General features: G+C 39.6%; 2 protein-coding genes across 3 annotated transcripts; both read left to right on the top strand.

Moving 5' to 3' along the window:
* Nucleotides 1-841: 841 nt before the first annotated feature.
* Nucleotides 842-6,821, top strand: LOC104438630 (F-box protein PP2-A15). Its single transcript, XM_010051829.3, has 3 exons — nucleotides 842-1,442; nucleotides 1,553-1,671; nucleotides 6,019-6,821. Exons 1-3 carry the CDS (start codon nucleotides 1,143-1,145, stop codon nucleotides 6,476-6,478), a joined length of 879 nt encoding a protein of 292 aa, XP_010050131.2. The 5' UTR covers nucleotides 842-1,142; the 3' UTR covers nucleotides 6,479-6,821.
* Nucleotides 6,822-16,108: 9,287 nt separating this feature from the next.
* Nucleotides 16,109-17,973, top strand: LOC104438645 (homeobox-leucine zipper protein ATHB-13). Of its 2 annotated transcripts, none has more exons than XM_018874771.2 (3): nucleotides 16,109-16,366; nucleotides 16,811-17,157; nucleotides 17,454-17,973. In XM_018874771.2, the coding sequence occupies exons 1-3, from the start codon at nucleotides 16,273-16,275 to the stop codon at nucleotides 17,742-17,744; spliced, it is 732 nt and encodes a 243-aa protein (XP_018730316.1). In that variant the 5' UTR covers nucleotides 16,109-16,272; the 3' UTR covers nucleotides 17,745-17,973. The 2 variants fall into 2 exon arrangements, with proteins under 2 accessions (XP_018730316.1, XP_010050142.1); XM_010051840.3 differs by having other exon boundaries at nucleotides 16,121-16,366; nucleotides 16,814-17,157.
* Nucleotides 17,974-27,821: the final 9,848 nt, after the last annotated feature.

Genomic DNA, 27,821 nt, shown 5'->3' with positions numbered 1-27,821 from the left:
ATTGAGAAAGGAAAGAGGAAATAATGCTAGGTGAATTCAAAGTAATATACAAAATCGATTTACTCGATGGCATGATTTATTTTACATCAAATATGATCATTTGACGAAAAATTCACTTGGAGTGTTTCACTATTCAAAAAGAGTGTTTTCTTGTAGGGTTGAACCAACGAAATTAAATCAAGTTATTGATTACGAATCTATCTCAAGCGAAAAAAAAAAGAAAAAAAGCAGTCAGATAGAAAAAAATTGGGTAAAACATGTTGACAATGCGATAAAGGGCTATTAATGTTGATTGAGCACCCAATGAAGCAAATTGATGAAATATTGCCATATAAGATTTTTAGCATTTTAAATTAAAGCAGACACTTAAGTGATCATTTTTTTAAATTATGGCATCTAAGTGACCGGTTGAAAAGTTTTTGTATTAAATTGAGCTCCACATAATAGTTATGACACTTGTAGTATATTTTTTCCTATATTTTATGATATCGATAAATTTATGCGACACATTAAATTATGTCGAATCAGTTTAATGTTCACCTCTATTATACGTGATTAAGAGTAAATCTTATTTGTTCTCATTTGCACAGGCCTGCCGAAAATCGTATTCCTTTTGGTTTATACACTCGCTATAGAATAATCAACACGTATGTTAGGAGTTAATTTTATAATCGTATTCCTTTCCACACGACATAATTAAAAAAGAAAATCCATTCCCATTGTCCCTAAAAAAGAAAAAGTCAAATAATATTCTCTATTGATTCTCCACACGATCTTTCCACTTTCCGGTCCCCCGACAGAGACGAACAGACAGGAAAAAAAGAAAAAAAAGAAAAAAAAAAAAACAAGGAAGAAACCAGCGTCCCCCGGGTTTTCTCGCATCGCCATCCTCCCTTCCTTCCTTACCCCCGAATTTTCCCAGCGAATTTTCCCGAGAAAATCGCACCCCCAAACCCTAACTACCTCTCCACACCTAAACCTCGCCCCACCCCTCCCCCCGAATCTCCAAATCCGCGTCCCTCCGCCATGACCCGGCCCGCCCGGAATCCCTAGAATTCGACCGCCCGCCGCCGCCGCCGCAGCAGCGAGGATCGCTTCGGGGGGGAACGGTTCCTCCTCCGATCGGCCGAAGCACCCGAAGCATGGGCGCGGCGCTCTCGGGCAGCAACGGGTCGGGCCCGGGCCCGGGCCTCGGCGACATACCGGAGAGCTGCGTCGCCTGCGTGTTCCTCTACCTGACGCCGCCCGAGATTTGCAACCTGGCGCGGCTGAACCGGGCCTTCCGCGGCGCCGCGTCCTCCGACGCCGTCTGGGAGGCGAAGCTGCCGCCGAACTACCAGGATCTGCTCGACCTGGTGCCCCCCGAGCGGTACCAGAAGCTGTCCAAGAAGGACATCTTCGCCCTCCTGTCGCGCCCCATTCCGGTCGATGACGGCACTAAGGTTCGCGGGGCGCTCGACTTTACTGTCGCGATTGCTGTTTTTAGCTGTTCGAATTGGATTCTCGAGGTCGGTGGACACGAGAAATGAGCGTGGAGTTTTCTTTCTGGCAGGAAGTGTGGCTGGACAGAGTGACTGGTAGAGTTTGTATGTCGATATCAGCGAGGGCGATGGCCATAACAGGAATTGAGGACAGAAGATACTGGAACTGGCTTCCCACTGAAGAATCCAGGTTGGTGAATATCTCCAATTCTACTTGCACAGCTGATAATGGTTTTAATTGCTAACTATGTCACTAAATTAGCATCTGGGCAAAATGTATACTGCGGGAATGATGTGGCCATGACGTGTTTATATTAGTGCGCCAACTTATGAGGCTTATAAAGTGGATAGATTTTTTTTTCTTTGAAGAATCGATCAAATTGTAGAATGAACTCCTTTCTGCATCATAAAACTTGGAAATTTCGAGAAGTGCTTAGATATGGGTGCATCTGGATTTGCGCAAAAGGAATTGACATCTGGTGAATTATCCCTGTTTAGGGTAAGATATAATTACGAAATCACGCTAAAGCTGAAAGACTCAGATAGAATCTGATTATACGCATAACTTTCCCTTTTAAGGTTGTTAATTTCCGTTGGTGGAGATTTATTCTAAATATAAGATTCATAGAAGGGTGGATTGAAGAATGATAAAGCAGGGAGTAATCTGCTATGACATCAAATGTTATTGGTAGTGAAATTGGTGAATACAACCAAGCAAGGCCATGGTACTCGCCCCCCAGCCCACCAAACACCACCACTGATGCCGCCACGAAAAATTGGCATGGCTTCTGCTTGATTTTCGTTCTGAAGAACATCTCAACAATGCGAGACAAGTATAGCATAATCGCAATAATGAAGGTGTGAAAGGAACATAAACTGGAAAGTTTATGAGTCATATTTTAACATAAATGAAGTTATCTTTAATACACTATAGTTTTATAGTTCTATGATTTAAAGCTCTTGTGTATTGGTTATGACTTCGCACATACATCGTTTCCTGCCCCCTTGAGCTTTAAGGCCTGCATCCAGCTCTGCTGGTTTGCTGAGTACATTTAAGATCCTTCTCACTGATTTCCTTTAAACTTTGAAGATGATACTTTTCTGAAAGTCTGGTTCTCAGGTTTTCAGAGGATGCCTTTCCTCCGTTGATACTTAGTAATGTGCTCCTGGCGAGATAATAGGCATTTCTACTGCCTTATTGTTCTGTCTATTGGAAGGTTTCTGTGCTCTTTTCCTGGGGGGCGAAAGTTGTGCTTATGTTTGAAGAGCAATAAAACTCTGTAAAGCTTGTAGTCTTGTGAACAAGGGTGAACCTGGGAGATTTGATCTGATGGGACAATAGTAAATGATGAAAGATACTTTAACGTGGTAATTATGGAAAAAGTGTCGGCAGAACTGCCAAATTCTCGAGATACATCTAAATTTTAATTGAATCACTTGATATTTATCTCACAGGAGGAATATGTTACAGTGATTAGTGACCTCTATTACTTGTATATGTTTGGTCAGTGAAATTTCAGGGCATGCAATTAATGTCATTATTAAGAACATCTTTATCACTATAAGTTGTCAAAAAGTAATGATCCATGAGGATGGGATTCTGTATTGTTAAAAGAATTCAATAATATATGAACCAAAGAGTTCCAAGCATGTATATGGGAGGATATAGATCTTTCCTTATTTATCACTGACTGTTTTGGACTATGTACCCAGTGAAGCCTTGATAGAATAGTGAAAAAAAAGAAAAAAAGAAGAAGAATATAATTGAAGAATCATTATTATGGGCCCTTGCTGGATATCTAAAGGAAGAATAGTGCTAGAGCAATTAATAATTTACTAATATGTGCAAATTAATGTAACAAAGATTAAATTGTTTATTTGAATTAGTTAATGATGTGGTCAGGCCTGATGCATAGCTAGATGAAATTAGTACTGTAGCAATCAAGAATATCAACAAAAATTCATTCACTGATTATTGTCGAAAATATACATAGGAATGATTAAATGCTTAGCCCGATCATTCTGTATTTATATAATTTTTTTACTATTTTACTTTTCTAATTATTCCTGCCCCCCCCCAAAAAAAAAAAAATAAAATAAAGATATCACACGGGCTCCTAAACTCATGAAAATTGGATAGTCTGAAAGATGCAATGGGTTTGAGCTACTCCTTAAATGGATTTGATAATCATTTAAAACTTTTGCATGGAAGAGTTGCATATAAAATTTTATCTAATGAACCTTTTTTAATTGGGCTTTTAGCTTTTAGCTCAAATTTTGTGCTAGTGCTTTTTCTCCTTCAGTCTCGTAAAGATAAATTAATTTGACTCAACTCTTTGAGTGAAACCCACTGGTGATTTGTTCTCAATTATACTTACATGTAATAGTATTGACAAAAATTACCAGCCATACAAGAGTTTTTGGTAATCCTCTAGTACTGCTAGCACAAAAATTGAGCCAGTTGAGATTGTTGTGATTTATATTCTGTGATAGCACCTTTCTTGCTCGTATTTGTCTTCCGATTTTGTTGAGAAGTTGCTTAGAAGATTTTATCCTTTTTGGCTTGAGCTGCCAAAAGGATCGGATTGCATTGTTTCTGCTTTACAAATCATATAGTGGCATGATGATGTCTCAAAAAGTTTATGCCCATAGCTGGAGAAAGAACAAGGAAGTCTTTGGATGGAATTTGAACAATAGCCATTCACACATCTGCCATCTTAATGCACTTAAATAAAGGGAGTTGTGGACTGCATGAAGCAGGAAAAATTTATATAGGATCATTCTTATCACTGCTTCTTGCTTGAAGTACAATGAATGCAGTCATAGACTGCATGAAGGAGAGAAATTCATATAGTCATGCTTGCTATGGCTCTAAGAAATGCTTGCTTTCAGATGAATTTTGTCACTTCTTGAATGGTTTTGTGAATTTTTCTGAAACTTTTGTAAGTGTCATGCTTTCACATTAAGCCAAGACAACATATTTGTTGTTAATTCTCCAAGTTTAAAAGCTATTGCCCCTTTTCTTTAGATGATTCCCTCTGAGATGCTGAAATTCTGAAATTGGATCTTTTCGTAATAGAAATTCATCAGTCATTCTTCTATGTTGGTGAGGAGCAGCTTCTATCTCCAATAGGAGCTGATTAGTTTTGATCTCTGGCCTCTTCCTTTGCTGAATTAACAATTAGAACTATGATTTGCGACATTTGGGTGATTACTTATTGGATATTGTCTCTATAGTCCTTCCCCATCCAATTGACGGCCCACTACAGAGCTTCCAGAGAATTTATTTTATCCAGAAGCTATTCTTTGAATGATAAAAGGGAGTCATGTATATGGTTGAGAGAAAACTTGCGCTTCATTTAGGAAGAAAGGAGGTAAGGAAAATGAGAGGTGGGAGAGGAGAATGGTAAAAATGTGAACATTCTGTTAGGGAGTAAGTAATTTAAATTTTTAAAATAATTTTCTCTATGCTCTGTAATTTTCCCTCGCCTCACCTCTTCCCAAACAAAACCTTTGAATTGTTTGAAAGCCATATGATTCAAACTTCGAATTAATCACCTCTCTCTGTGGAAAATCAAGTGTCACTGAATTTTGCCTAATCAGCCTAATTCAGGCTTTAGAGCTTTAGGCATCAAGAATTTGGATGAAGTACTGTACTATTGATGGAATTTTGGCATCTATGGACATGGACGAGTTGATTTAATCATTAGTTCATTTCGAATCTTTCCAACTCAGAGCTAGCTTTTTAAGATTGTTGCTTTGGCACTTGTTTCCAATCTGATAAACTTCTAATGGAGAGAGACTGGGACTCAAGTTAATTCCACTTTACATTTTATGGGAAAGAAACTACTAAGCTGAAGCAAATTTCATTGTCTGAGTCAAGCCCATTATCTGATGTTGAGGTTGTCTGCATGGTACTTTTTACAGTTTCAGCCGTCCGTACTTTTCTCCTAGAAGTAACAGTGTGTAGGATCTTGTCAATGTCCCTACATTGAAGGCCTTCCTTTCTGAGTGAATTTCCTTATGCTCTTTCTTTATCAAATTACTTTAGTTCATAGAGAGTTCATTTTTTTTGGTTAACAAACTCAATTTGCCACCAATATTTCATCATTCAGCTGTTTTATGTGTGCTTCTTCTTACAGAGTTGTGGAAGGAACTTGTTTGCATTGACATGTAGGTGATGAAGATATTAAATATGATAGCAACAGTAGCAAAAATTTCCATCTGTGGGTTCCTTTACTGAAAGTTGTGTTTACTGCATGTTGAAACCTAGTTCGGTTAATTTGTTTTCCAGGGATTTGGCATGGGTTGGAGTATTGACAAACCATCTCGCATCCCCCACGCCACCCTGAAGAAAATGAATAAGTAGAAGGAAAAGAAAGAGGTTAATAGTAGTTGTATTTGTGTTCTAGTTGAGAACTTATTGAAGTGCATGTGCTCTAGTCACAGTGTTTAGTTACGCTCATTTTGCTTTCATTTTGCAATATTAGATGTCTTTCTTATCTGACAGCTTATTGTATCGTGCTTTCATTGCTAGATTCCACGAAGTTGCCTATTTGCAGCAGATATGGTGGTTCGAGGTTGATGGGGCGGTAAAATTCCCTTTCCCTGATGATATATACACTATTTCCTTCAGACTACACCTTGGAAAATTTTCCAAAAGGCTGGGACGACGAGTCTGCTATTTTGAGCATACCCATGGTTGGGATATAAAGCCAGTGAAGTTTGAATTGTCTACTTCAGATGGTCAACAAGCATCAAGTGAGTGCTGCTTGGATGACACTGCGCAAGACGAGATAGATAGAAATCATAAGCGTGGATGCTGGATAGATTACAAAGTAGGTGAATTTATAGTAAGTCGCACAGATCCAGCAACGGAAGTAAGATTTTCCATGAAACAGATTGATTGCACGCATTCCAAAGGTGGTCTCTGTGTAGATGCTGTATATATCGTTCCCAGTGATTTGAAACAGCGTAAAAGAAGAGGTCTGAAGTAGCCACGTGGTTCTATTGGCTCTGTTCAGCATACTGTGATCATAGCTGATTCTTAGTAAGATTTTGATACAGCTCATACCCTTTCAACGTGTCTAGTTTAGAGGATATCATCTATGTGGTTTTTGGATTAGGTATGTATCCTCTATTATTTATGTAATCTTCACCTTGTATTTTGATTAGGTTTTTGTTTTACTTTTCCCATTTTCAGGAGCAACAGAGTGTGCTTATTATATAACAACTCCCATTCTCTAGGCCTTTCTTTGCTGATATATTCTTTAATGCAAAAGGCAGCATCAGCTCTGATGCTGTAGAGGTGTAAAGTCGGATTTTACCATGAGCTTCAAATTTTACCTTTCTTTGCTATACTCTGATTCTTCTTTAACTTCATGTTCAGATACTACTGTCTCAGCCTTTTGGCTTAGATGGAGTGCCGTATCTGTTCTTATCGGTCGACTTCATGTGTCGAGACCACCTTTTGATTGTCCTTGTGGTACCGGGGTGGAATTATACAGTGAACTTTGGCCACTTATCCAGTAGGAAGGACGAGCTTTTACCTTCGTCTTATTTTTGGTTCACACGTTTATCCTGAGGTGATGTTGCTTCCAGTGTAGTTGTACTCGCTTTTTTCCTCGGTTTCTCTCGGTCAAAAACTTACGGTTGAACTCGTGCCGACGGGCCTTCCTTGCTCTACCGTTTTCCTTTGCTTTTATTTGTTATGATTGAAGTTTTAGAACGAGGATCTAATGTTACCCCAAAACTAATTCTCACCATGTTTGCTCCTTAAATTACTGGGATTCGCCCCAGTGGCTAATCTTCCAACATGGAAGGGGATTTGCACCTTCGGGGTGGGTTTTATTCCCGAGTATTGGTTCTTGTTTGCCCCTTCCGGCACCTTTCATCCCGAGTATTGGTTCTTGCTGGCTCGGTGCTCTTGTTCTCTCCTTGCAAAGCATGCGGATCTCGCGGTATGGTGGGTTCAACCATTCTAATTCTGTGCTAACTTGTCCATGAATGGTACCATGGACCGTGAATTTCTTCACATAGACAGAGCATGGATAATGCACTAGTTCTGCCAATTGACATTGCATGGAATCGAGCTAAATAGGCAAGCTCTTATTGGAATGAGTTTTATTCAGCGTATAAATCCTTGGCAAATGCAGTGATATCTACTTAACAAGATAGGTTTTCAATTTGCACTAATCCAGATGGCACATAATCTTGGGACGGTACGGTGAGGATTTGAACCTTGCTATCTCACCATGGGAGAGTAGGACCACGACAACAGCCTCTTGTCGATACTTTGGTGCGGCAAGCCAAAAACCAAATCAAAGGTGCTAATCTGATCCAGCACAGCAGGGTGCATTCATGAGAGAGAGAGAGAGAGAGAGAGGGCTGAGTTTTTAAATGCGCTGAATTGGGTTTTGTACAAGGTGATGAGGCCAGCCACCTTTTGCTCCTCAAAACGGTACACGGTGTACACACTGCACTAACTCCCGGTAAGGGTCATGGAAACAGGGAGTGTACCATTTTAGAGTTTTGGATGCTTTAGGCAGGACCAACAACAACAGTCATTAAAAACAAAGTCATAAATCCAGAAATATTGTATAGATATTTACATATATTATACATGTTATATATATATAGAAAATATATAAAATTCCCGTGTTCAAAATTAAGTCCAAGACGTCTCCGAGACTCTAGACCTGGCATTGTAGGACGGCTTTTCAAACTGTAGCCCCTCAAGTTCTGTACCCATCAAACTCTCTCTCTCTCTCTCTCTCTCTCTCACTCCTAGTTCTCTCAGGGACCACCGCCTCCCCTTTCTCTCTGTGGCTTTAAGCCTTGACCTGCTCCCTCTCTCTCTCTCTCTCTCTCCTTGCCGAGAGCTGCTGTCAGTTCGAATCAATTACATGTCGAGCCACCGTCGTCTTTGCGCCCCCCCCTATCATTTCCTCTTTGCTATGAGGGGGAGGAGCACATGCCTGCGTGCGTACGCTCAGGAATGAAGGGTCGCGTTCATCGGGTGAAAGTCCCTTGGGGGACACTGTCCATGAAATTTTACGCGCATGTTCAAAATACATGTGATAGTGTTGAATCATGTGTGTATAGCGAAAATCATGTCCTACGGGCGACATATTTTGTCCGGTCACCTTTTGCTATTGATGATAATCTATGTATTTAATGTCGAAATCAATGATTAAGTGACTATTTTCTTGGCTTCTTGATGATATAAATGTACAAGAAAGCAATTTCTAAATCTAGCCCAAGAGGGTTATACATCCTTTAAGCAAAGGTTCCCCATAAAAAAAGTCTATTGATCATTTGAGTGATAGAGTCTCGTGCTACTGTCTGTTCCTGATTAATTTATAAGCAAATGGGGTTCTCTGCTTACAAGAATTGGGAAAAGCACTCTTTTGGAAGAGAGAATTTTGTCCAAGCGAAAAGCTTTATTAATCATTAGCAAGATTAGTGATAACTCTAGGAAAGCCTCTCCACTTAATCTCAGACACAAGAATCCTCAATAATTTTAGTACCCAAATATGCTACTGCAAGGTCCAAGATTATCCCTACAATGGGTTGATCTATTGAGATAGATGTTGAAGCATCAGAACTCATCAAATCAAGTAAAAGCCCAGCTATTTTTATACTATCATTAATCCCAATGATTAGCACCACCCTTTTTAAAAATATTTAGTAGGTCTCACTAATCCTGACCGTACATGAATGCCTTTTCTTGGTAAAGAGTATTCAATAATATATGCTTTCATAAGACTTCTTAATAGGAAAAAAGTACTACTCCCGGAATTAATAATTAAAAAATAGCTAGCATGATACCTTTCTGTCACTTCCATAAGATTGGAAAATAACAAATGAGGTAGACTCGGCGGAGGTTTTCTTAAACGATGATAAGGCGGGGAGGGATGATTAGCGGTGGTGGTCCTATTTGAGCTTTGACTTATGTTAAAAGTCACGAATAAAAAAATGAAGTCTTCCTTCGAATTTTACTTTGATTTTGATCTGATGTGCTGCGAAAGTACACCATTTCTTTTGAAATAGAGAATATATATATGGATCCCCATATGTTAATATGAAGTAAGGCTTTAGATGTGATTGATCATTATTTTTTAATAGGTCCCATATATTAATATGAAGTAAGACTTTGGACGCGATGGATCAATCACTTTTTAGTGTTTCTTGAGCCATCCGTGATCCTTAACCGTGATAAGATGGCTCAATCTCGATTTGAGTTCTACTGAGTTAAGGACCGAAACCAACTTTTTATATATAAGCTAAAGTAAAGCAGTGAATTGACATATCCTTTTTATGGCTTTTGCCCCTCTTTTAGTTTTATTTCCTTTATTTGAAAATCCAATTTTTTTTTTTCTTTTGAGTTGAAAATTAACTTCGGTTTTATGTGAAATACTAGCCATTTTTTTAAATATACAAGCATTGACATATGGGTCATCTAAAGTTAGTTTATGAATTTTTGGAATTCTATAAAAAAACATTTTCCATTTTCAAAACATTGAAGGTAAGGAGGAGGAATAACTTACTTTTCTAAGTTACAATGGTTGTGATATAGAGTAAGAGAAAATCCAAGACTAACAATCTTCATCTTCTTTGTTTTTGGATAACCTTAGGGTACAAGCGCAAAGGTCCGATTTCTAGTACCCACGATACATATTGCAGATCTCATGCACCGATCAATTCATGTTTCTCTTCCCGCACGTGTGATTCTAACATAGAGCAGTTTGTGCTCCAGATAATGACCTAGAAGTACGAGCATGAAGTTCCAACTACCTGCATACAGCTCATGAAATATTCTGCAAATCTCACGAATCGATTAAGCCTAGATTTTTGTGTCTATGTATGCAATTTTAATTTAGAGTAGTTTGCATGCTAGGTCACGACCTTTTGCCAAGCCACCGTTTCCCTACTATGCATCACTATCCTAAAGGGTGGTAAGTCAACTAATTTTATCAATTTTAAATTGATAAAAAATGCACATATTACCATCTTTCGTTTCGATTCAATTTCTTTGTACACTGTGAATGAAAATGTAAAAATAACCCAAGTGAATTGGTATCCCAATTACATGGGGGGAAAAATCATCAAAAACGCAAATTTTCACCTCTATCTCCCACCACTCCTCACCCCCTCACAACAAATCCGCATTAATCTGCAATTAAAAAGGGGGGGCTCAAGCTACTCGACTAGATGTTGTTATAGTCAATCCAGAGCTTATCAACTAATTAAATGCCCAAGTCATTCCAAAAGGGACACAAAATAAATATGCCAACAATCCCTTTTTTTTTCTCGTTTTTTTCATTTTCATTTTTTTCCACCTCCCAATTTCTTAGTCGACAGCGATCATTACATTATCAAACAGAAGAAAATGGAAAAAAAAAAGATGCCTTTCTTATTACGGTTGATCTGTCCCGTCACTTTCGAAAGTCAGTGCACGATTCCTCTCGCCATTTGCCCACGTTCGTTTTTTTCTTTTTCTTTTTTACAAGAAGATCTACTGTGCATCAGTCAGTCAGGAACCATTTTAACCTCCCCCCCGAAGACAATAATAAAGATAAATTATGTAAGGAACAGTACAGAAAAGCAGGGATATAATCATCAAAAGAAAAATTAGGAGAAAAACAGAGGAAGAAAGCTAAAAATGGAAATAGTGCAGTGCGCACCTCCTTCTCTCCCTCCTCTTCTCTTTCTCTTTCTCCTTCTCCTGTAGTAGTTGTAGATGTGAACCCCACCCTCCTCCTCGTCCCACACTACTCATTGAATGCCCCCAGCTTTGAACAAATAGCTGAAACGGAGCCACCAAGAAAGAGAAAATTCCAGCTTTGTCTTCTCTCTCTCTCTCTCCCTATCTGTCTGCAAGCGCAATTAAGGGAGAGAACCCCAGCATGTAGGATGAGCCCCAACTTTTTTTTAACTTTTCTTCTGATTATTTTGGCTTTGTTCTGTTTCCTTTTTCTCTTTCTTTCTTTTTTTTCTTCTTTTTTTCCATTTCATTTGCAGGTTTTTGTGTGCAATGTGCATGCTTCTGCGTGAAGTTCTTCTACAATGCTGGATATCTTTGTTTATAGAGGCCTATGTATTATTGTTAATTGAGAAATGATTGGGTGAAATGTTCATAACAGTTTGTTTTGAATTACAATAAATCAAATTATAAATAATTATAAATTGTTGTGGAGTTTGTTTTTTAAAGAATTTATGATTTATAACAAGTTATTATTCTACGATAGTCAAAAGCTGTAACACAAGCAAAATGCTTATTAATTAGGTAATTGAGCATTTACCCCTTTTCTCTATCCATTTACCTTTCTATTTGAATTTTGGATCATATCAGATGATATAAACTTCTCATAACGCAATTTTTCTCGCTGCGTTAATCCATGCTATCCTCTCTTTGCAAAAAGAGATTACTAAATGTGTAAAATTAAATGGTTTTCATAGTTTGTTGACATTTTGCATCGTTCAAATGAATTTCTACCAATAGATATATCCGAACGGTTATGAAAATTAGATAACTAGAATAAATTAGCGAGTGATAACTTTAAAAAAAAAAGCTGCTTATTATTTAGAATCTCAATGTATCTGTGGATAGATTTATAACTACTGAAAGTTATGCGAATTATGCAATTTCTTGAACAATGACTAGCTTCGAATTCTTGTTACATTTACTCGAAAGGAGTTATCGGTGCTGATGCTACCCAATTACATGCTCAAGTTTTATATGGGGTTTCAATTTGATGAATCATTTCAAATACATAAATTTCTTACAAATAGGCATATATTTATTACAGTGCAACACATATCTAAGATTTGAGATTATTTTCCCTTTATATATAATCGTGTAAGGAAAAATTCAGTTTATTGTTGTTACATACATCTATAAATTCTTCTAATAATTAGAAAACATGAATTTTCTTTGGCTTTATTTGTTTTGTGGAAAAGGAATTATTTGAAAAATATTTTCCTTTAATTAATTATTTGTATCACTTGAAATAATTAGTCAATGAAAATATTTTCATTATTGGCAACAATTTATGTCTAGATATTGTTGTAAATGATGATTTTTTTTTTTATGCATTCATTTTTGTAAACAATGTAAATAAACATTCTATGTCAAAATCATTTATTTTCTACAAAACAAATAGCATTTATGTAACATACTTTTATGCATTTTATCTCGTTGTAATACCACATAAATAGCGTAATAATTATATCAATTGAGAAATAGTGATTTTAATTATTTTGGTCCCGTTAATTATTTAATATAATTTTTCATCGGGTATTCCAATTTCTTAATTAAAATTATGGAAAAACTCGACTTGATTATAAAATATTCGAATCATTTTCCCTAATAATGAGAGCGCTAATCACTCGCGGAATTTCACATGACATGACTCGCATCTAGCTGGTCAAAAAAACATTAAATTTGAAACCTCTACACACACATACACACACGGTGTTTGTATAGCTATAGCTATCCGATTGATGCCAATTTTAATTAGATTAGGTGCTGACTCGTTTTCTTGCTGTTGAGCCATGAGGAGATGAAATGATCTATCCATCTATGCGTGTCAGACCAAAGCAATAATGCAACGGCCTTTTGTCTAAAGTATATGGTGAAAATGAGCTGAATTTCATTTGAGTGGCTTCCGTACAAATGGCATATCAGTATGGTAAAATAGTCTCACCTTGAGTCCCTCAATTTGCGTGCTCTTTTCGATCGGATCCTTAAACCTTTAAATTTCCCCGATCAAGTCCCTCCTCCGGCTTCGGATCCGGTTAATCGGAGCCGATGTATTTGATGGCTGCGAGGAGAGTCTGACGTGATTAAATGTTGTCGCCGTGGGCTATCGGCTAACAAGGGCTTGACCCATAACTTGGAAGATAAAAATTATCACAACCGTACTGGGAGCAATATATCTCAACAAGAACACTGCTTTCCAGATTTTCTAGTCAAAGATCTTGCAAGTTCCAACTGGCACGTTGGCTCCAGTTAATTAAATTTGGAGTTTGAGGGACTTGATTAGACGAATTGAAAGTTTGAGGACTTGATTGGAATAAAAGAGCAAATTCAAGAGCCAAAAGTAAAAATTTACCTACCATTGTTCAAAAGACGAAAGCATTTTCAAGAAAAATAAAGGGAAGTCGTTGATTAGGATCTAAACTCAAAATCGACAATACTTCTTCTTCTTCTTCTTTTTTAATCCAAATCTTTTAACTCAACCAATTCTAGATGTACGCTAATCGGCCCATTCACATGCATCGAATAAAGTTCCATCTCAAGATAATAAATGCAACCCACAAGCTTATTCTATGTTAAAACGTCTTGTATCTCATGTGTGTTACATGCAGATGAGATTTTACTAGTCTTGCATGCATATGTAATCTCTCTTTACTTATATGCTAATATTTTTTTCAATTGGACATTCTAATATAGCGTCACAATAGTATTTACGGCTTAAGAAATTTTTCATGTGCGGCTCCCACTTTATTTCCTCATGTGCTCTCCATCGCATTTATGCACATAAACTTTCCTTCATCCATACACCCATAACTTTAAGCTTTTGCATCTCGATGCTCTGTTTGGGGGCGACGCCATTATTTGAACCTAAGATCCGTCATGTCCAAATTGAGCGACCATGGACCGGATTTTTCCTACTTTCGCTCACACTTGTAAATTAACAACTAATAACTCCAACAATCTCTCCCTTGCTCACACATTGAGCCCTAATTTGAAGTGAGAACGACATGTATATCACCTCAAAAGTTAATTTAAAGGGTGGAGTTTTTCTTATCACTTATGAACTGACCACGAATCCTTCCATGATTGATGTGAAATAACCATACTTTACATTATCAAAACACACATACACGTTTCACGCATCCAATGTCTGTGAAGAGACAACACACATGCACATCGCACTGAGCACACTTGATCATATTCATTCAAAACCACAGTCGACCCTAGACGTGTACTACGCATACAAACGAAGGAGGAGATGGATACAAAAAAAATATAGGAGGGGGGGGAATAGGGAAAGAGTGTTGCTTGTGGGTCAAGCTCAGTCGCGTTGTAGGGGTGTGCGTAGGAGCAGCGGGAATCAGAGGGGGAGAAGGGGCCCTTTGGGGACCAACCTGATGGAGACATTTGATGCCCACTTTAAAGTTTCTATCCCATCACACGCACACACAATTCCTGTCTACCTCCCACTCCTTTCCCCTTAGCCGACAAAGTACTCCTCCCCTCTCTCTCTCTTCTCTTTCATCGACATCGACTTTGTTGCTCCCCAAAAGTGAGAGTTTTTACATGCATGTCTGGTTGCCAAAAGGAAAAAAAAGAAGACAAACATTTGGAAAATGGAAAGATCCATCCGTACCCTTATAAAGCTCAACTTCGAATTTGCTAGAAGGGTTTCGAAATCAAATGAATGATTTGAATAGGAATGTGCGGACCATGTAAAGACAATTACTAAATGCACTTAGAATTCTAGACCATTTTAAAAGATACTAGGCAAGTGATTAACAACAAAATGGTCTTATATGATCTATGGGATTACAATAGATATTGTGCAAATCTAAAACTAAAAAGAAAATATCTGATAAAAGTTGTGTGAGTATAGTGATGGAGCCAAAAATTTGGCTTGGGAGATACTAGACTTTCATGGTAATCGAGTTTAAGTTTTAATTACCTTTGCATTAATAATTATATCAAAATAAAAGTAACATAACTAATTAACTAATAATAATAACTAAAATCAATGATGGAGTTTTCGAACAAAATATGACAAATGAAAATGTCTAGATATCCCTCATTTGTATTCACTAAAGAACACAACAAATTTGAATCATTAAGTACCCTACAAGAAAGAGTATTATCCGAAGTTTGATGGGTACAATCATTTGGAGTTATCTCATAATGTTTCTCATTTTTTAATTAATGCACCTAAAAGCAAGTCATATTTAAGTACCTCATTGAAGTGGATTTGTTTTTAATATTAAAAGTGTGTGATAATTATGTCTGCAACCCTCCAATTAAAGGGATGATTGCAAGAAATTTCTTCCGATCAGAGATGGAGGAAGTCATGGCATGAATATACGTCGGCGAGTCCATGCTTATAATCCACTAACCGGAAGACCAGTCAGAATAAAATATGACCCAAATTGAGATACTCATGCCTTTGATTGGTGAGTCACGAGTTTGGATGGCTAGTCATGCATAAGTTTAACTTAAAATTAAAAATTAACACATAGCCCTAATCCTCGCATCCCTGCTCTTGATTGTCCCCTCTTCCTCTCTGTCACTGCAATACTTAGACAGAAGGGTTTTGTCTAAGAACAGCGGTTTGTTTTCAGAAACAAGTAATTGCTCAACGGGCTTGCGGGTGCATTCGATCCAAAAATCTCTGTTTAACAGGCGGTGCTCCTTGTCACGGTCAGAGCGATACAGCGACAGCTTCTAAACCCACGAATTCACTTTGCTGTACCCCAAAAGAGAAGTAATAAGGGTTTGTAAGAAGCCTGCTTGCTGTCTTCTTCCCCCACCATTTCCTGCCACGCCTTCTATCTTCTCTCTCTTGTGGTCCAACTCTCTCTCTCTCTCTCTCTCTCTCTCTTTCTCTCTCTGCCTCTCTTTCTCTCTCCACGTTTGCCCATAATATAAAACACCACGTAGATTCTGTTCTTTCTCTTCTGTGAGAAGTAGAGCGAAGCGTTTGTACTGCTGTACGCGTCTCTGCGAGAGCGAAGAAGAAGCAGAGAAGAAGAAAGAGAGATGGACTGGCATGGCGACTTGAGGAGCTTCAGTAACGTCTCTTTCCCTGAATCTTCCATCGGCTTTCTCAACCCCAGCTTCGCCCAATACCCTGGTACGTCTCCATGTTGCGTCGTCTCCTTTTTCTCTCTTTACGAATTTAATTTCACTTCAGTGGAGTGCATTATTCTCCATCTTTCTTTTGGGGGAGCTGCTGCAGATTCTAATGGCCTTTTTTAACTCAAGAGGTTAACGGATAATGAATAGAACCCACGCCCTTTCCTTAATAGCAAAACAAAGGAGGACCAAAGAGGAAACTCCATTTGCAGGCAATTATTGGGTTCCATAAAGGACCATTCTAATTAGGGTAAATGAGATCTTGCACAGATATATGCCTGGGGATATTGCACTGGAAAAGCATATTTTTTCAATTTGCAGAAAAATGATCATTTGCTAATGTTCGAGTAAAATTAATCTGTGAAAAGTATTGCATTCTTGATCTCTCCTACGATGCAAAAATATGACGGTACATCGACATCATATGCATTTCCATCGTTAGTAGGTATGGAGCTGAAGCACCACCACCACCACCACCCCCCGCCGCTGTCCTCCTCGATGGCTGAGGCCCACAACGACGTGGTGGTTGCAGCGTCGATGGACAAGAAGAAGAAGCTGACGAGCGAGCAGCTGGAGATGCTGGAGAGGAGCTTCCAGGAGGAGATAAAGCTGGACCCGGACAGGAAGATGCGGCTGTCGCGCGAGCTTGGGCTCCAGCCCCGCCAGATCACCATCTGGTTCCAGAACCGCCGGGCCCGGTGGAAGACGAAGCAGCTGGAGCGCCTCTACGACGCCCTCAAGCTGGAGTTTGACGCCGTCTCGAGGGAGAAGCTCAGGCTTCAAGAGGAGGTACTTATTTTTGTATGAGGATGCAAAACGAGCATTTTATTCCCTCCCTCTCTCTCTCTCAAAATGCAATCCATGCACATACAAAGAAATCATATAAGTATAATTTTATTGCCAAAAAAAAATCGAATAGCATGAGATATATGTTGGGTTTACTAAAGCACAACAGCTTATCTGTAAAATTTACCATTTGAAAAATACATTATTACTTGTCATAATGTATTAGAATCATACTTTACTAGAAGTTGTAAATATGGGCGGCTGACATCTCTCCCCTAATCTGGCCTCTCCCCCAAAAGGTCTCAAGATTGAAAGCCATGGTGAGCGACATCCAAGCGGCCAAGAAGAAGCAAGTCTCCACCGGCTACACTGACATCTCCGGTGACGAGACGGTGGAGAGCGCTCGCTACTCCGGTGACATCCGCCACTGTAGCGACCTCACTCGGGGAGCAGGAGGAGGAGGAGGAGTGACGCCGACGCCCTCGACCACTCAGCACCACCCGCTCGCAGGCTCGAGCTATCAACTGTTCACCCTCCAAGACTACGAGTCCAACTCCTACTGGGGCGTCCTGCCCTCATCATACCCATGATGAGAACTGAGAAAAAGAACACCTGTAACTTCTGACTTCCAAACTTGATGAGTGTTTAATTAAAAGCTTTATAGGGTTTATGTTAGGGACTGATCATGGTAGTGTTTAGGAAGTAGAGGAAGTGTCCCTTCTTGCTGGTGACCTTTTGTTGAACTACATAGACTTTCTGAGCTAGTCAAAAACCTTTTAATTGAGCTTTTCTATATAGCCTTGGTGTGAAGGTTTCTTTGGCCCATATCTGATGGGCTGGAGGCTCTCTCTTTATATTTTGTCTGAAGACAAAAGTTTCTATATTCCATCTACTGAAGTATGATTTGTCAAAGATACAGATCGATGTCCTAATTAACTAATTGACCAAATTACCTTATCCATGAGTCTCTCTCTTGGTCAAAGTATCAATGTGATGATTTCTCGCAGTCATTTAGTAAGCATAAGGTACTAAAAATTTATCTCGAATGACCAATTCTAAACGTGTTACTGTGTCGGTTCGGGATTTTCAAATTTGCCCATGAACAGTAGTGATAGAAAATGTCTCGAATCGCCCTGAGAGCAAACGGATGCTTGAAAATGGTTTAGATGGCCGTGAGCCACGTGTCTCTTACTTGCATAGGTGCTTGTCTGGGAGAGGAGGGCATAATCGTCCGAAACAGATGAAATTAAACATATCTAACAAAATCAAAATAGGTGAAATAAACTGAGAAAGCGTTTGGAAAAATGGTCCACCTGCTACTTCCCTAGCCTCGACCGATAAAAGCCACACAGCCTTCCCAAATGTTGACCGATGGAGTGACGGAAATGCCCTCGACGACGCCAAGAATTCTATCAGATTTCGTTTGGTTTGGTATGAGGATGCAATGGCTATTCAGCTTGAAAGAGTCGACTCACACTCCTCTCCTCGGCAGACCCATGTAGAGTTATCCATTCCGGAAAGGTGCGAAACTCTCAGGTCCGCATGGATCGTTACGTTTAGAGAAGGATGAGGAGATCAAAGGATCCAAATCCAAGTTCTCAGCTTTTTCTCTTGGTATTTGAAGCCAAGTCTCAAGCGGAGAAGACGATCGGTAGATTAAAGAGAGGTTTCACGAGGGGTGTAATCTTTAGCAGAGAGGAATTTGAACTTTTTTTGACATAACGTAATATCTTTAGAAATCACAGTGGAAGACAAAAATAAGAGATGAAGTTAAGTTTTATTTACCAAAGACAAAGCATTAAATCAAACCGTGCTTGGAAAAGGATTTCAAATGATAATGTTTATTATAAATAATAAGCACTCTTTATAATGTCTTAGGCAATTATTTATAGGGAGGTTGCCCTTTGAGAAATAATCAAATAATTAAAATCAAATGACATAATAAAAGAAAAATATTAATACAGGGGAAGTCTTAAAAACATGCTATGGAAATCTGCAAAAAAGTCCAAAATCTTTGAAAGCCTGGAAATCAAGGAAAACATGTGAATTTGGAGGTCCAACATTGCCCAAACCTATGTTCTTTGTTTCCAACTTCGAAGATCTCACAATATTTTTCAATTTGATATGCTGTACTTGCCATAACTCCTCTCAGATAAAAAATTATGACCATTTGCAGTTGTCCCGTTATTGTGGCATGAGTGAGACCATCTGCTCTTTTTGACATTTGGAGGTTTCCATTTAAGCTTTTTATCAGCTGTTCTACATCATGAGGTGTGACCGGGATGATATGTTTTGAGAGAGAGAGAGAGAGAGAGAGAGAGAGTCGATCTACTGCTAGAGATATCGATCTACTGCTAGGATATGTCCTTTTCTATTTAACTTGACCTAATTTGCTGTCGATTAAACTAATTTGTTGAGACGACATGAAATGGATGTATACTTGTCCAGATTTGACCGATGAGAGCCAACTACACGGATTGTCATTCTTTGGAAATTAAATTAGTTGTCAATTCTCATTAGACGGGGGAAAAAGCAACGGTCCTGAAATTCAGAAGAAATATGAATAGCGTAAATTAATTTCATTTGAATCAAATCTCAAAGGATTTTTTCGGTTAACTAAGGGAAATCCCTTTTTGTTTCATTAAAATTAAACGTTCACAAGTCTAGGGCGATGACAATCTCGGCTCAATTTTCCTAGCTAATTTTGGCCGTAGAAGGGCCCGTTTGGTTCGGTTTTGAAGAAATGCCCTTGGGAGAATGTTAATACCTTTGAGGCAAATGTGTTTTCTGAAATGCTAGACTGTTTGGTAAACTATAACTGAAAAGTGCTTTAGGAAAATGCAAAACTGTTTGGTAAACATATATTTGAAAAGTCTTTTGGTGTGACCAAATTAAGTTTTTTTTTTTTATAATATTTTATATTTTCATGTTGAGAGTAATGTAAAAAATACATATTAATAAATTTATTTAAAAATTATATTAAACGAATTTGATTATAGATTAGATGCAAACCTCAACTTTTGGCCTAGGGTTCTTTTAGGTTTGTTTTCAACTTTAAATAATTTTTTTAATTATTGTAGTATTAATCATCTTCGTTAATTAATGATCATTTTAGTGTATTGATAAAAGTGGGCTATTGATTGTCAAAAGATAAAAATAATATAGAAAAAAAAAGGTGAACTTATTCGGTGGACGGTGAAGCGACCGATTGTGGATGCTAATTTTTTTGAGTAAGCATCACATATAAAAAGGGAGGTCCTCATTAAGAAAAATAAAACCAAGTTCTTCTCATACAAATTTGACTAAAAAGAGTTATTTCATTATAGTAAACATGGTCATATATGTATGGAAAAAAGAAATACGTTATACTTAGTATTACAAATCTTAACAACTTTGTAAACTTATGGCTATTTCATGAGCATTTAATAGTTTTACCTACAAGGAGTGCCAACACGATGAAACAAGCCTAGAAAAGAAACGATCAACATGATGAAACTTAGCAAACAGAGTTGGGTTTCAGAAATAGGATCTCAGAGCTCAGCATATCACGTCCGTAAAGACAACACAAACTCCAAAGATGAAGAAATCAAAGCAAGCGGTGTCTCCACGCATTCGACTCGCTCATTAGATTAAAAAAAAAAACACCAATAGCGGCACGAACAACTCTTAGCAATCAGTCAAGCATCTTATGCAGCTCGTGATGAGCGGCGATCACACACCTCGACCATTCACTCATTAGATTAAAAAAAAAAAAAAAAAAAAAAAAAACCAATACTAGCCATTTTTAGAATATCCAAGCAAAAAATCTTACAAGTTTGCGAGCAATTCCAGAAGGAAGATGCTTTTAACAATTAGAGATAAGACTTCGAAATAAGGAGCAAATCACTACTTGATATTTTGTAAGCCTTCTCCGAATAGCTCAGGTCTTCTTGGGACGGAGATCAAGGGGCAAGTACTTCTTTTTCTTGTAAACCTCCCTCAAAGTAGCCTTTTGTTTATGGGAAATCACAATCAAGACTTGTGCAATTGACAGCCTGACCACCTTTTTGCAACAATTGCAGATCATAAACCCAATTTAAAAAAGCACTAATTTCCATATGTTCAATTGGAAAAACTGCTCAGCAGAGAATTATACCTATTAAGCTACCATAACTGCACTAAGAAATCTCAGTAAGTTACTTGCAAAAAGCCAGCTCTTTACATTTTATCCACTCAAGATTCATCAACCAATCGAGCTTTTTCGAATTTCCAATGCCTTACAAAATATAACCATCCCATGCTTCCGGCCACCCATTACCAGAAAGTACCCATCACCAAAACATTGATTATCTATCATATAAATAGCAACAAATACAACATGCTCTGACTAACTTCCACAAACAAGAAATCCAATATGTGCCGAAGACCCAATTTAACCACCATAACCAAAGCTCATGGTCATCCCAAACCCAACATTACCATCTACCAAAAACATAAACAAGCTCCAATGTAGACCATTGAAATCGCGAAAATCAAGTAAGAACAGCAACGTACATCTTGGAGAGCTTGTTTTGGTCGCGTTCACAAAGTCGAAGGATTTTTAAAGAATTCCAAAAATGCATCAAATAATCTATCATTAAGGATCTTAAATGAGAATGTCCATATTCTGAAGCATCAAGTTGCACCACTCAGTCTAAATAAAGCAGTAGTAGTAGACTTAACCGTACAATCCCAATTAGTACCTGGCTCACAATTCCTTCCTTGTTTATACCCAACTAACATCACATTTTGTTTTGTTAAGATATGTAAGAATAGAACTTATAATCAATTTGCAAGCATAAAATATTGGAGAATGGATTCCAACACAACAATGATTCCTTTTACACTTAAAAAGTAGAAATCAGCCGGTGTTGTGGTCAAACAAAGAAACACATCAAGAACCAATAAGGGCGCGTTTGGTTGTGTTTGTTTAAAAATTGTTCCGGGAACAGAAATAGAAAAAAATGTTTGTTTCGGGAACAATTTTGAACAAAACAACGCATTTGGTAAACTTGTTCCGGAAATAAAAAATAAACGAAACATGTTTGGTAAATTTGGATAATTTTTTTTATTTCTTTTATTTTTCTATTTTTTTCTTATTTTTCCTTTTTTTCTTTTTTTCTTTTTCATTTTTTTTTCTTTTGGCCGGTGACCGCCGGCGAGGGTCGGCCTCGCCTTGATCCGGCGAGTCGAGCTCGCCCGGCGGGGCGGGCGCGGCCTCGCCGGGCCACCGCCCGAGGCCGAGCTCGCCCCCGGCAGGCGAGGCCGAGGCTCGCCGGCCGGCCGAGCTCGGCCTCGCCGGATCCGGGCGAGATCGAGCTCGCCCGGCCGGCACGCGAGGTCGGCCTCGCCTTGATCCGGCGAGGTCGAGCTCGCCTAGCGGCGGGCGGCGCGCGCCTCGCCGGCCACCGCCCGGCGAGGCCGAGGCTCGCCGGCTGCCGGGCGAGGTCGGCCTCGCCGGATCTGGGGCGAGATCGAGGTCGCCCGGGCCGGCGCGAGTCGGCCTCGCCATGGCTGGGCGAGCTCGAGCTCGCCCGGATCCGGCGAGGCCGACCTCACCCGGCCGGCGGCGAGCCTCGGCCTCGCCGGGGGCCGCGAGCCTCGCGTGGCCGGGCGAGGCCGCCAGTCCCTCGTCGGCCGGTCACCGGCCATGGCCGAGGCGGCGACCGCCAAAAGAAAAAAGAACAAGAAAATAAGAGAAAAAAGAAAAAAAAAAGTGTTTCTCAAAAGTGTTTCAGAAACAAGAAACACAAAATTTGTGTTTCTTGTTTCTGTTTCTTTTTTGTTCCTGGGAACAAAAGAAAACGCGTTTCTGTTCCTTTTTTGTTCCCAGGAACAAAAAAACAGAAAAAGTGTTTAAAAAAAAAAAAAGAAACACAAACAAACGCGGCCTAAAAGTCCAATATTGCACAATTAACACTACAGCCCTGCTTGTAATTTGACAAAACAGAACTAGAAAGAACACAATTTTTCTCCTCCAACAATTCCCCTAAAAAACAAAAGACAGAAGTCACTAGAAAGGTGATACTTTCTCGTTTGTTAAATTTCAATGATGGGACTGATCGTGGTAACGATCTTATGGACAAATTCGACCAGGCGCTCATTAGGAGAGAGAGGATGGACAAGAACATCAAGTTGTCTTACTGTTATTTGTACCAACTCTCAAGGTAATAACTCGGAAGCTATTATCAGGTGAATGAACATCAAAAGCAACAGAGGCACAAGATTCCAGATCCCATGACACAGAAAAGACCCGATTAACGGATAGGCGAAACCACAGGAGAGCATCAGATCCAAACAAGCGAAACCGCAGGAGAGGCTCCAACGGTCGATTCGACCCATATAACCACACAACACACTGCATAACACAGAGGAAGGAAAAGACGTCAAACTAGTAGATTCAATCGTTGAAGCAAAAGACACACCACAAACAAACGATCGGAATAGACCGAGAAGACCGAGATAATAGGCAGATCACCATCCAGCGACGAAAATGAAGTAAAGAGGGAGGAGAGAGAGAGAGAGAGAGAGAGAGAGAGAGAGAGAGAGAGAGAGAAAGAGGCGGCGAGAGTGGAGGTGATGCTGCGAGCCACAGGGTGGATATTGACGAGAGCGGATGTGCTGTGAGACGAAGAAGAAGCCGTCGCGTGATGGACTGCAGAACATAGGAAAGAGCCTTGAGAAAGGTAGGTTTTGTTTTGTATTGGGTAAAATTGGACTTTAATAAAATTTTGAGGGTAAAATAGGCAATTAACAAAAAATCATTAATCCTGTACACTAGCATGTCGAAAATGCTGAAATGCCCAAAGTAGGTCTCCACCTGCTTTGGGCTTTTAGCATTTCAAAGGCAAGCATTTTGAGAAGGGAGGATTCAAATGCTGAACCAAACACTAAATTTTTTTCCCAAGGGGCTTTGGGGACCGAAAGCTTCTTCAAAAAGCCGAACCAAACGGGGTTGAAGTAACTAGCTCCCTTCAACAGAAAAACTGAAGGAGAGATGCCAACAAAGGGCACAGTTCAAAGCAGGATGAAGGAGATAGCGTTGGTGGGTGGTTGCCATTGCTGCCGCAATGTTTCTGGCAAGGCATCGCCCGACCAATGTGGCAAGTTAAGCTGACGATGGCAGGCGGCCTTTAGTCAGCGCCACCACAAGAGATGGAGGGAACACGGGCTCCATGGAAAGTCCATGGAGGAGTTTAGGAAGAGATCTATTTTGTCTTTGAACTTGTTGATGGAAGTCAAGTTGTGGTGTTCTAAGAGCTTGCACATGGAGGCTAAGCCAGCAAGGGGGGGCTTTTTACACTGCTACGAGTCGTTTTTCACTTGCTTTTAATAATTTCTTCTGGATTGGATCATTTGGGTAAAGATAAATCATTAACAAATGGCTTTGTCAGAGAAGAGATTTTTTGTTGGTGTAGCCTAATTTGCTTGTAGTTGGTCATTGGGTTGGCTAGGGTTATAGAATGGATAGAGGTTGTAGTCTTGATTTATATGAACAATTGAATGATCATTCTTATGACTTTAATTCTTGCAAAAGGCAAAACCCTTTCTTCTTGGCTCATCATTGCATTAAAGGATGATGGCCTTGATTTTCTCTTCTGGAATTAAGGTCGCTTTAAAAGAGTGACAGGCGGTGGCAATGATAGTGGTTGGATGCGAGTGCACAAGTGGCGACAAGAGCACCAAACACCTTTCTTGTTCGTTCTTTGGGAAATTATCAAAACAATGTTAAATCTATTGTAATTTTTTCAATTCAATCTTGAACCTTTTTTTTTTTCCAATCAATTCAATTCTAAACTTTTGCAATTGTGCCAATTTAGTTCATCCAGCCATTTTTTACTAGCTAGTGTTGACGTGGATAGTTTATTGTTATTATTATTTTTCAACTTATTATTATTTTTCCTTTTTTTTTCTATCCTTTTTCCTCTTCCCTCCATTCTATGGCTAGCCAGCTAGAGCACCGATAAGGTTCACCTCGCCTGTCGTTGGCAAGGTCAAACCTTGCCTAGTGATGGTGAAGCTGCCCTCCCCATGGCTAGGCGAGGCCCTGCTGGAGGTAGCAAGTTTGGCTATTGCCACGGTCGACAAGGGCAAGCCTCACACAACCACTGGTAGTCCTTGCCCAAGGTTGTGCGAGGTAGTGGCCTTTGACCTTGCTTGGCGAGGTCGGGCGTCGCCCATGGCCGACAAGGGCAAGCCTTGCTCAACCACTAGCAGCTTTTGCCAGAGGTTGCGTGAGGTGGTTGCCTTCGACCTTGCGGCCTTTGGCGAGGCTTGATCCTTGCCAACCTAGTTGGCGACTTGGGCGAGGTCTCTTGCCGGCCCTGTCTCTTGCTGCAGGTGATTGGCTAGAGGAAGGAGAAGGAAGTGAAGAAAAAAAACAAACAAAAAGAAAAAATGAAAAAAGAAAAAGGAGTAAAAACGTTCAAAAAAGATAAAATATTATTAAAACTTATTCACGTTAGTCTCGGTTAGCCAAAAATGGTCGGATGGACTGAATTTGCACAATTACAAAATGTTTAAGGTTGATTTGAAAAAAAAAATTAGGACTAAATTGGAAAAGTTGCAATAGCTTTAAAACTATTTTGGTAATTTTCCAGTTTGTTTTCTATCTCCTATGATGCCTTGTTAGAACGTGGTGAGGGCAACGACAACTACCATCGCCTTCGTCTCTCTCTTTGTGTGAAGGCAGTGATAGTGGTTGGCATTGGCGTTACCGCCACCGCCACCTCCATCTCCATTGTTTTTGTCTCTCAAATTTAGAGATCATATTAGGGTTTTTGAACATGAAGAGGCGCCTAGTTCACGGCCATGCAACAATTGATTGCTCTTGGGGCGATTTGATACATTTTGTACAATTATGGGGGCTATTTTTTGAATTTCATATACATTTATGGGATATTTGGAATTGGAGAGAGATCATTTGGATAGCTCTTGGGCCAATTCTTTTGGTAGTCATGACCCATGACAACTTCTAGTTTTAGAGGGCATTTGATTAATTTTAAGGATAAAAATCACCAAAAATCTTAAACTATATCCACTGTGACAAATTTATCCTTAATTTTTATGGCATTATGGCATGAGCAGGACCACTCGCCTTTATAATGCTTAAAAGTTTCGATATAAATATTTGTGAGCTGTTCTACATCACGTATTGTTCAAGGTTAGAACGTAAGTTGTTTCACTTAAAATCTCATTAGAACACATTGATTCGGAGGTACATGAGAGGGGTGGCGTGGACAATATGTTTTGAGAGAGGGAGAGAGAGTCGATCTATTGCTAGGACATGTCCTTTTCTATTTAACTCGACCTAATATGCTTTCGGCTAAAGTGATTTGTTGAGACAACATAAAATGGACGTATGCTAGTCCAAATTTGACCAATGAGAGCCCGGTACACGGATTCTCGTTCTTTGAAAATTAAATCAGTTGACAATTCCTATTAGATTGGGGGAAAAAAAGCAACGGCCGTGGAATTCAGGAAAAAAATTGACTAGTGTAAATTAAATTTATTTGAATCGAATCTCAAAGGATTTTTTCGCTTGACTAAGGGAAATTCCTTTTTTATTTCATTAAATTAAACATTAACAAAGTCCAGGGCAATGGCAATCTCGGTTCTTTATATTTTCCCAGCTAATTTTGGCCGTGGATGTAGCCAGCTCCCTTCGACAGAAAACTGAAGGAGACAGTCCGGCAAAGGGCGCGGTTTGAAGCAGGACGAAGGAGAAAGCGTCGGTGGGCGGCCGCCAATGGAGCCATGTTCCAATGAGGCATCGCCGAGCCGGCGCGGCGTGTTAACCTCACGATGGCAGGCGCCCCTTGGTCACCGCTGCTGCGAGAGATGGAGGGGGTACGGACTCCGTGGGAAGGCCATGGAGGAGTTCAAGAAGAAATCATTCGTTGGTGTTGCCAGATTTGCTCGAAGTTTGTCATTGGGTTGGCTAGATTGGATAGAGAATGTTATCTTGATTTATAGGAACAATTGAATAATCATTCTTCTGATTTTATTCTTCCAAAAAGCAAAATCCTTTCTTCTCGACTCATCGTTGCATTAAAGAGCAACGGCCTTGGCTTTCCCTCGCATGCATCACGGTCGCTTTAAAAGAATGAAGTGACGGGCGGCGGCTACGACAGTAATTGGACGTGAGTGTGCTGGCGGCGACGGGAGCACCGAACGCCTTTCTCGCTCTTCTTTTAGAATGTGGTGAGGGCAACGACAACGCCTGCCGTCTTGTGTGAAGGCAATGGTGGTGGCTGACATTGGTGTGGCCGCCGCCTCCGTCTCCATCGTCTTCATCACACGAAATTTGGAGATTAAGTTAGGGTTTTTGAACGTGAAGAGGCACCCAACTTTCTGAACATTTGATTGCTCTTGGGGGGCGATTCGACACGTTTTGTGCAGTTGTGGCCCTGGTGGGGGGCCTATTTGAGAATTATATATAAATTCAGGGAATATTTGAAATTAGAGAGCGATCGTTCGGATGGTTCTTGGGCCAATTGTTTTTGGCAGCCCATTTAGGGGGGCACCTGGTTAATTTTTAAGATGAACATCTTGGCGTTGATGGTTGTGCAAATGGGTCTCTCGAGCTCATTTTGCCACAACGCTTGGAAAAGTGTGGGGGACTGGCATCGCTTCCGATGCACGGTAAT

Source organism: Eucalyptus grandis, chromosome 1, assembly GCF_016545825.1.
Source record: "Eucalyptus grandis isolate ANBG69807.140 chromosome 1, ASM1654582v1, whole genome shotgun sequence".
NCBI classification, from domain to species: Eukaryota; Viridiplantae; Streptophyta; class Magnoliopsida; order Myrtales; family Myrtaceae; genus Eucalyptus; species Eucalyptus grandis.
Note: the sequence above shows the minus strand (reverse complement) of the source record. Positions and strands in the feature narration are given on the sequence as shown.

What these genes read in the sequence shown, in the direction of transcription:
- LOC104438630 (XM_010051829.3), top strand. Translation starts at nt 1,143, where the DNA reads ATGGGCGCGGCGCTCTCGGGCAGCAACGGGTCGGGCCCGGGCCCGGGC. An exon ending in CGGTCGATGACGGCACTAAG is followed by an intron (nt 1,443 to 1,552) that starts GTTCGCGGGGCG and finishes TCTTTCTGGCAG; the next exon opens with GAAGTGTGGCTGGACAGAGT. An exon ending in CTTCCCACTGAAGAATCCAG is followed by an intron (nt 1,672 to 6,018) that starts GTTGGTGAATAT and finishes TTTCATTGCTAG; the next exon opens with ATTCCACGAAGTTGCCTATT.
- LOC104438645 (XM_018874771.2), top strand. Translation starts at nt 16,273, where the DNA reads ATGGACTGGCATGGCGACTTGAGGAGCTTCAGTAACGTCTCTTTCCCT. An exon ending in CAGCTTCGCCCAATACCCTG is followed by an intron (nt 16,367 to 16,810) that starts GTACGTCTCCAT and finishes TTCCATCGTTAG; the next exon opens with TAGGTATGGAGCTGAAGCAC. An exon ending in AGCTCAGGCTTCAAGAGGAG is followed by an intron (nt 17,158 to 17,453) that starts GTACTTATTTTT and finishes CTCCCCCAAAAG; the next exon opens with GTCTCAAGATTGAAAGCCAT.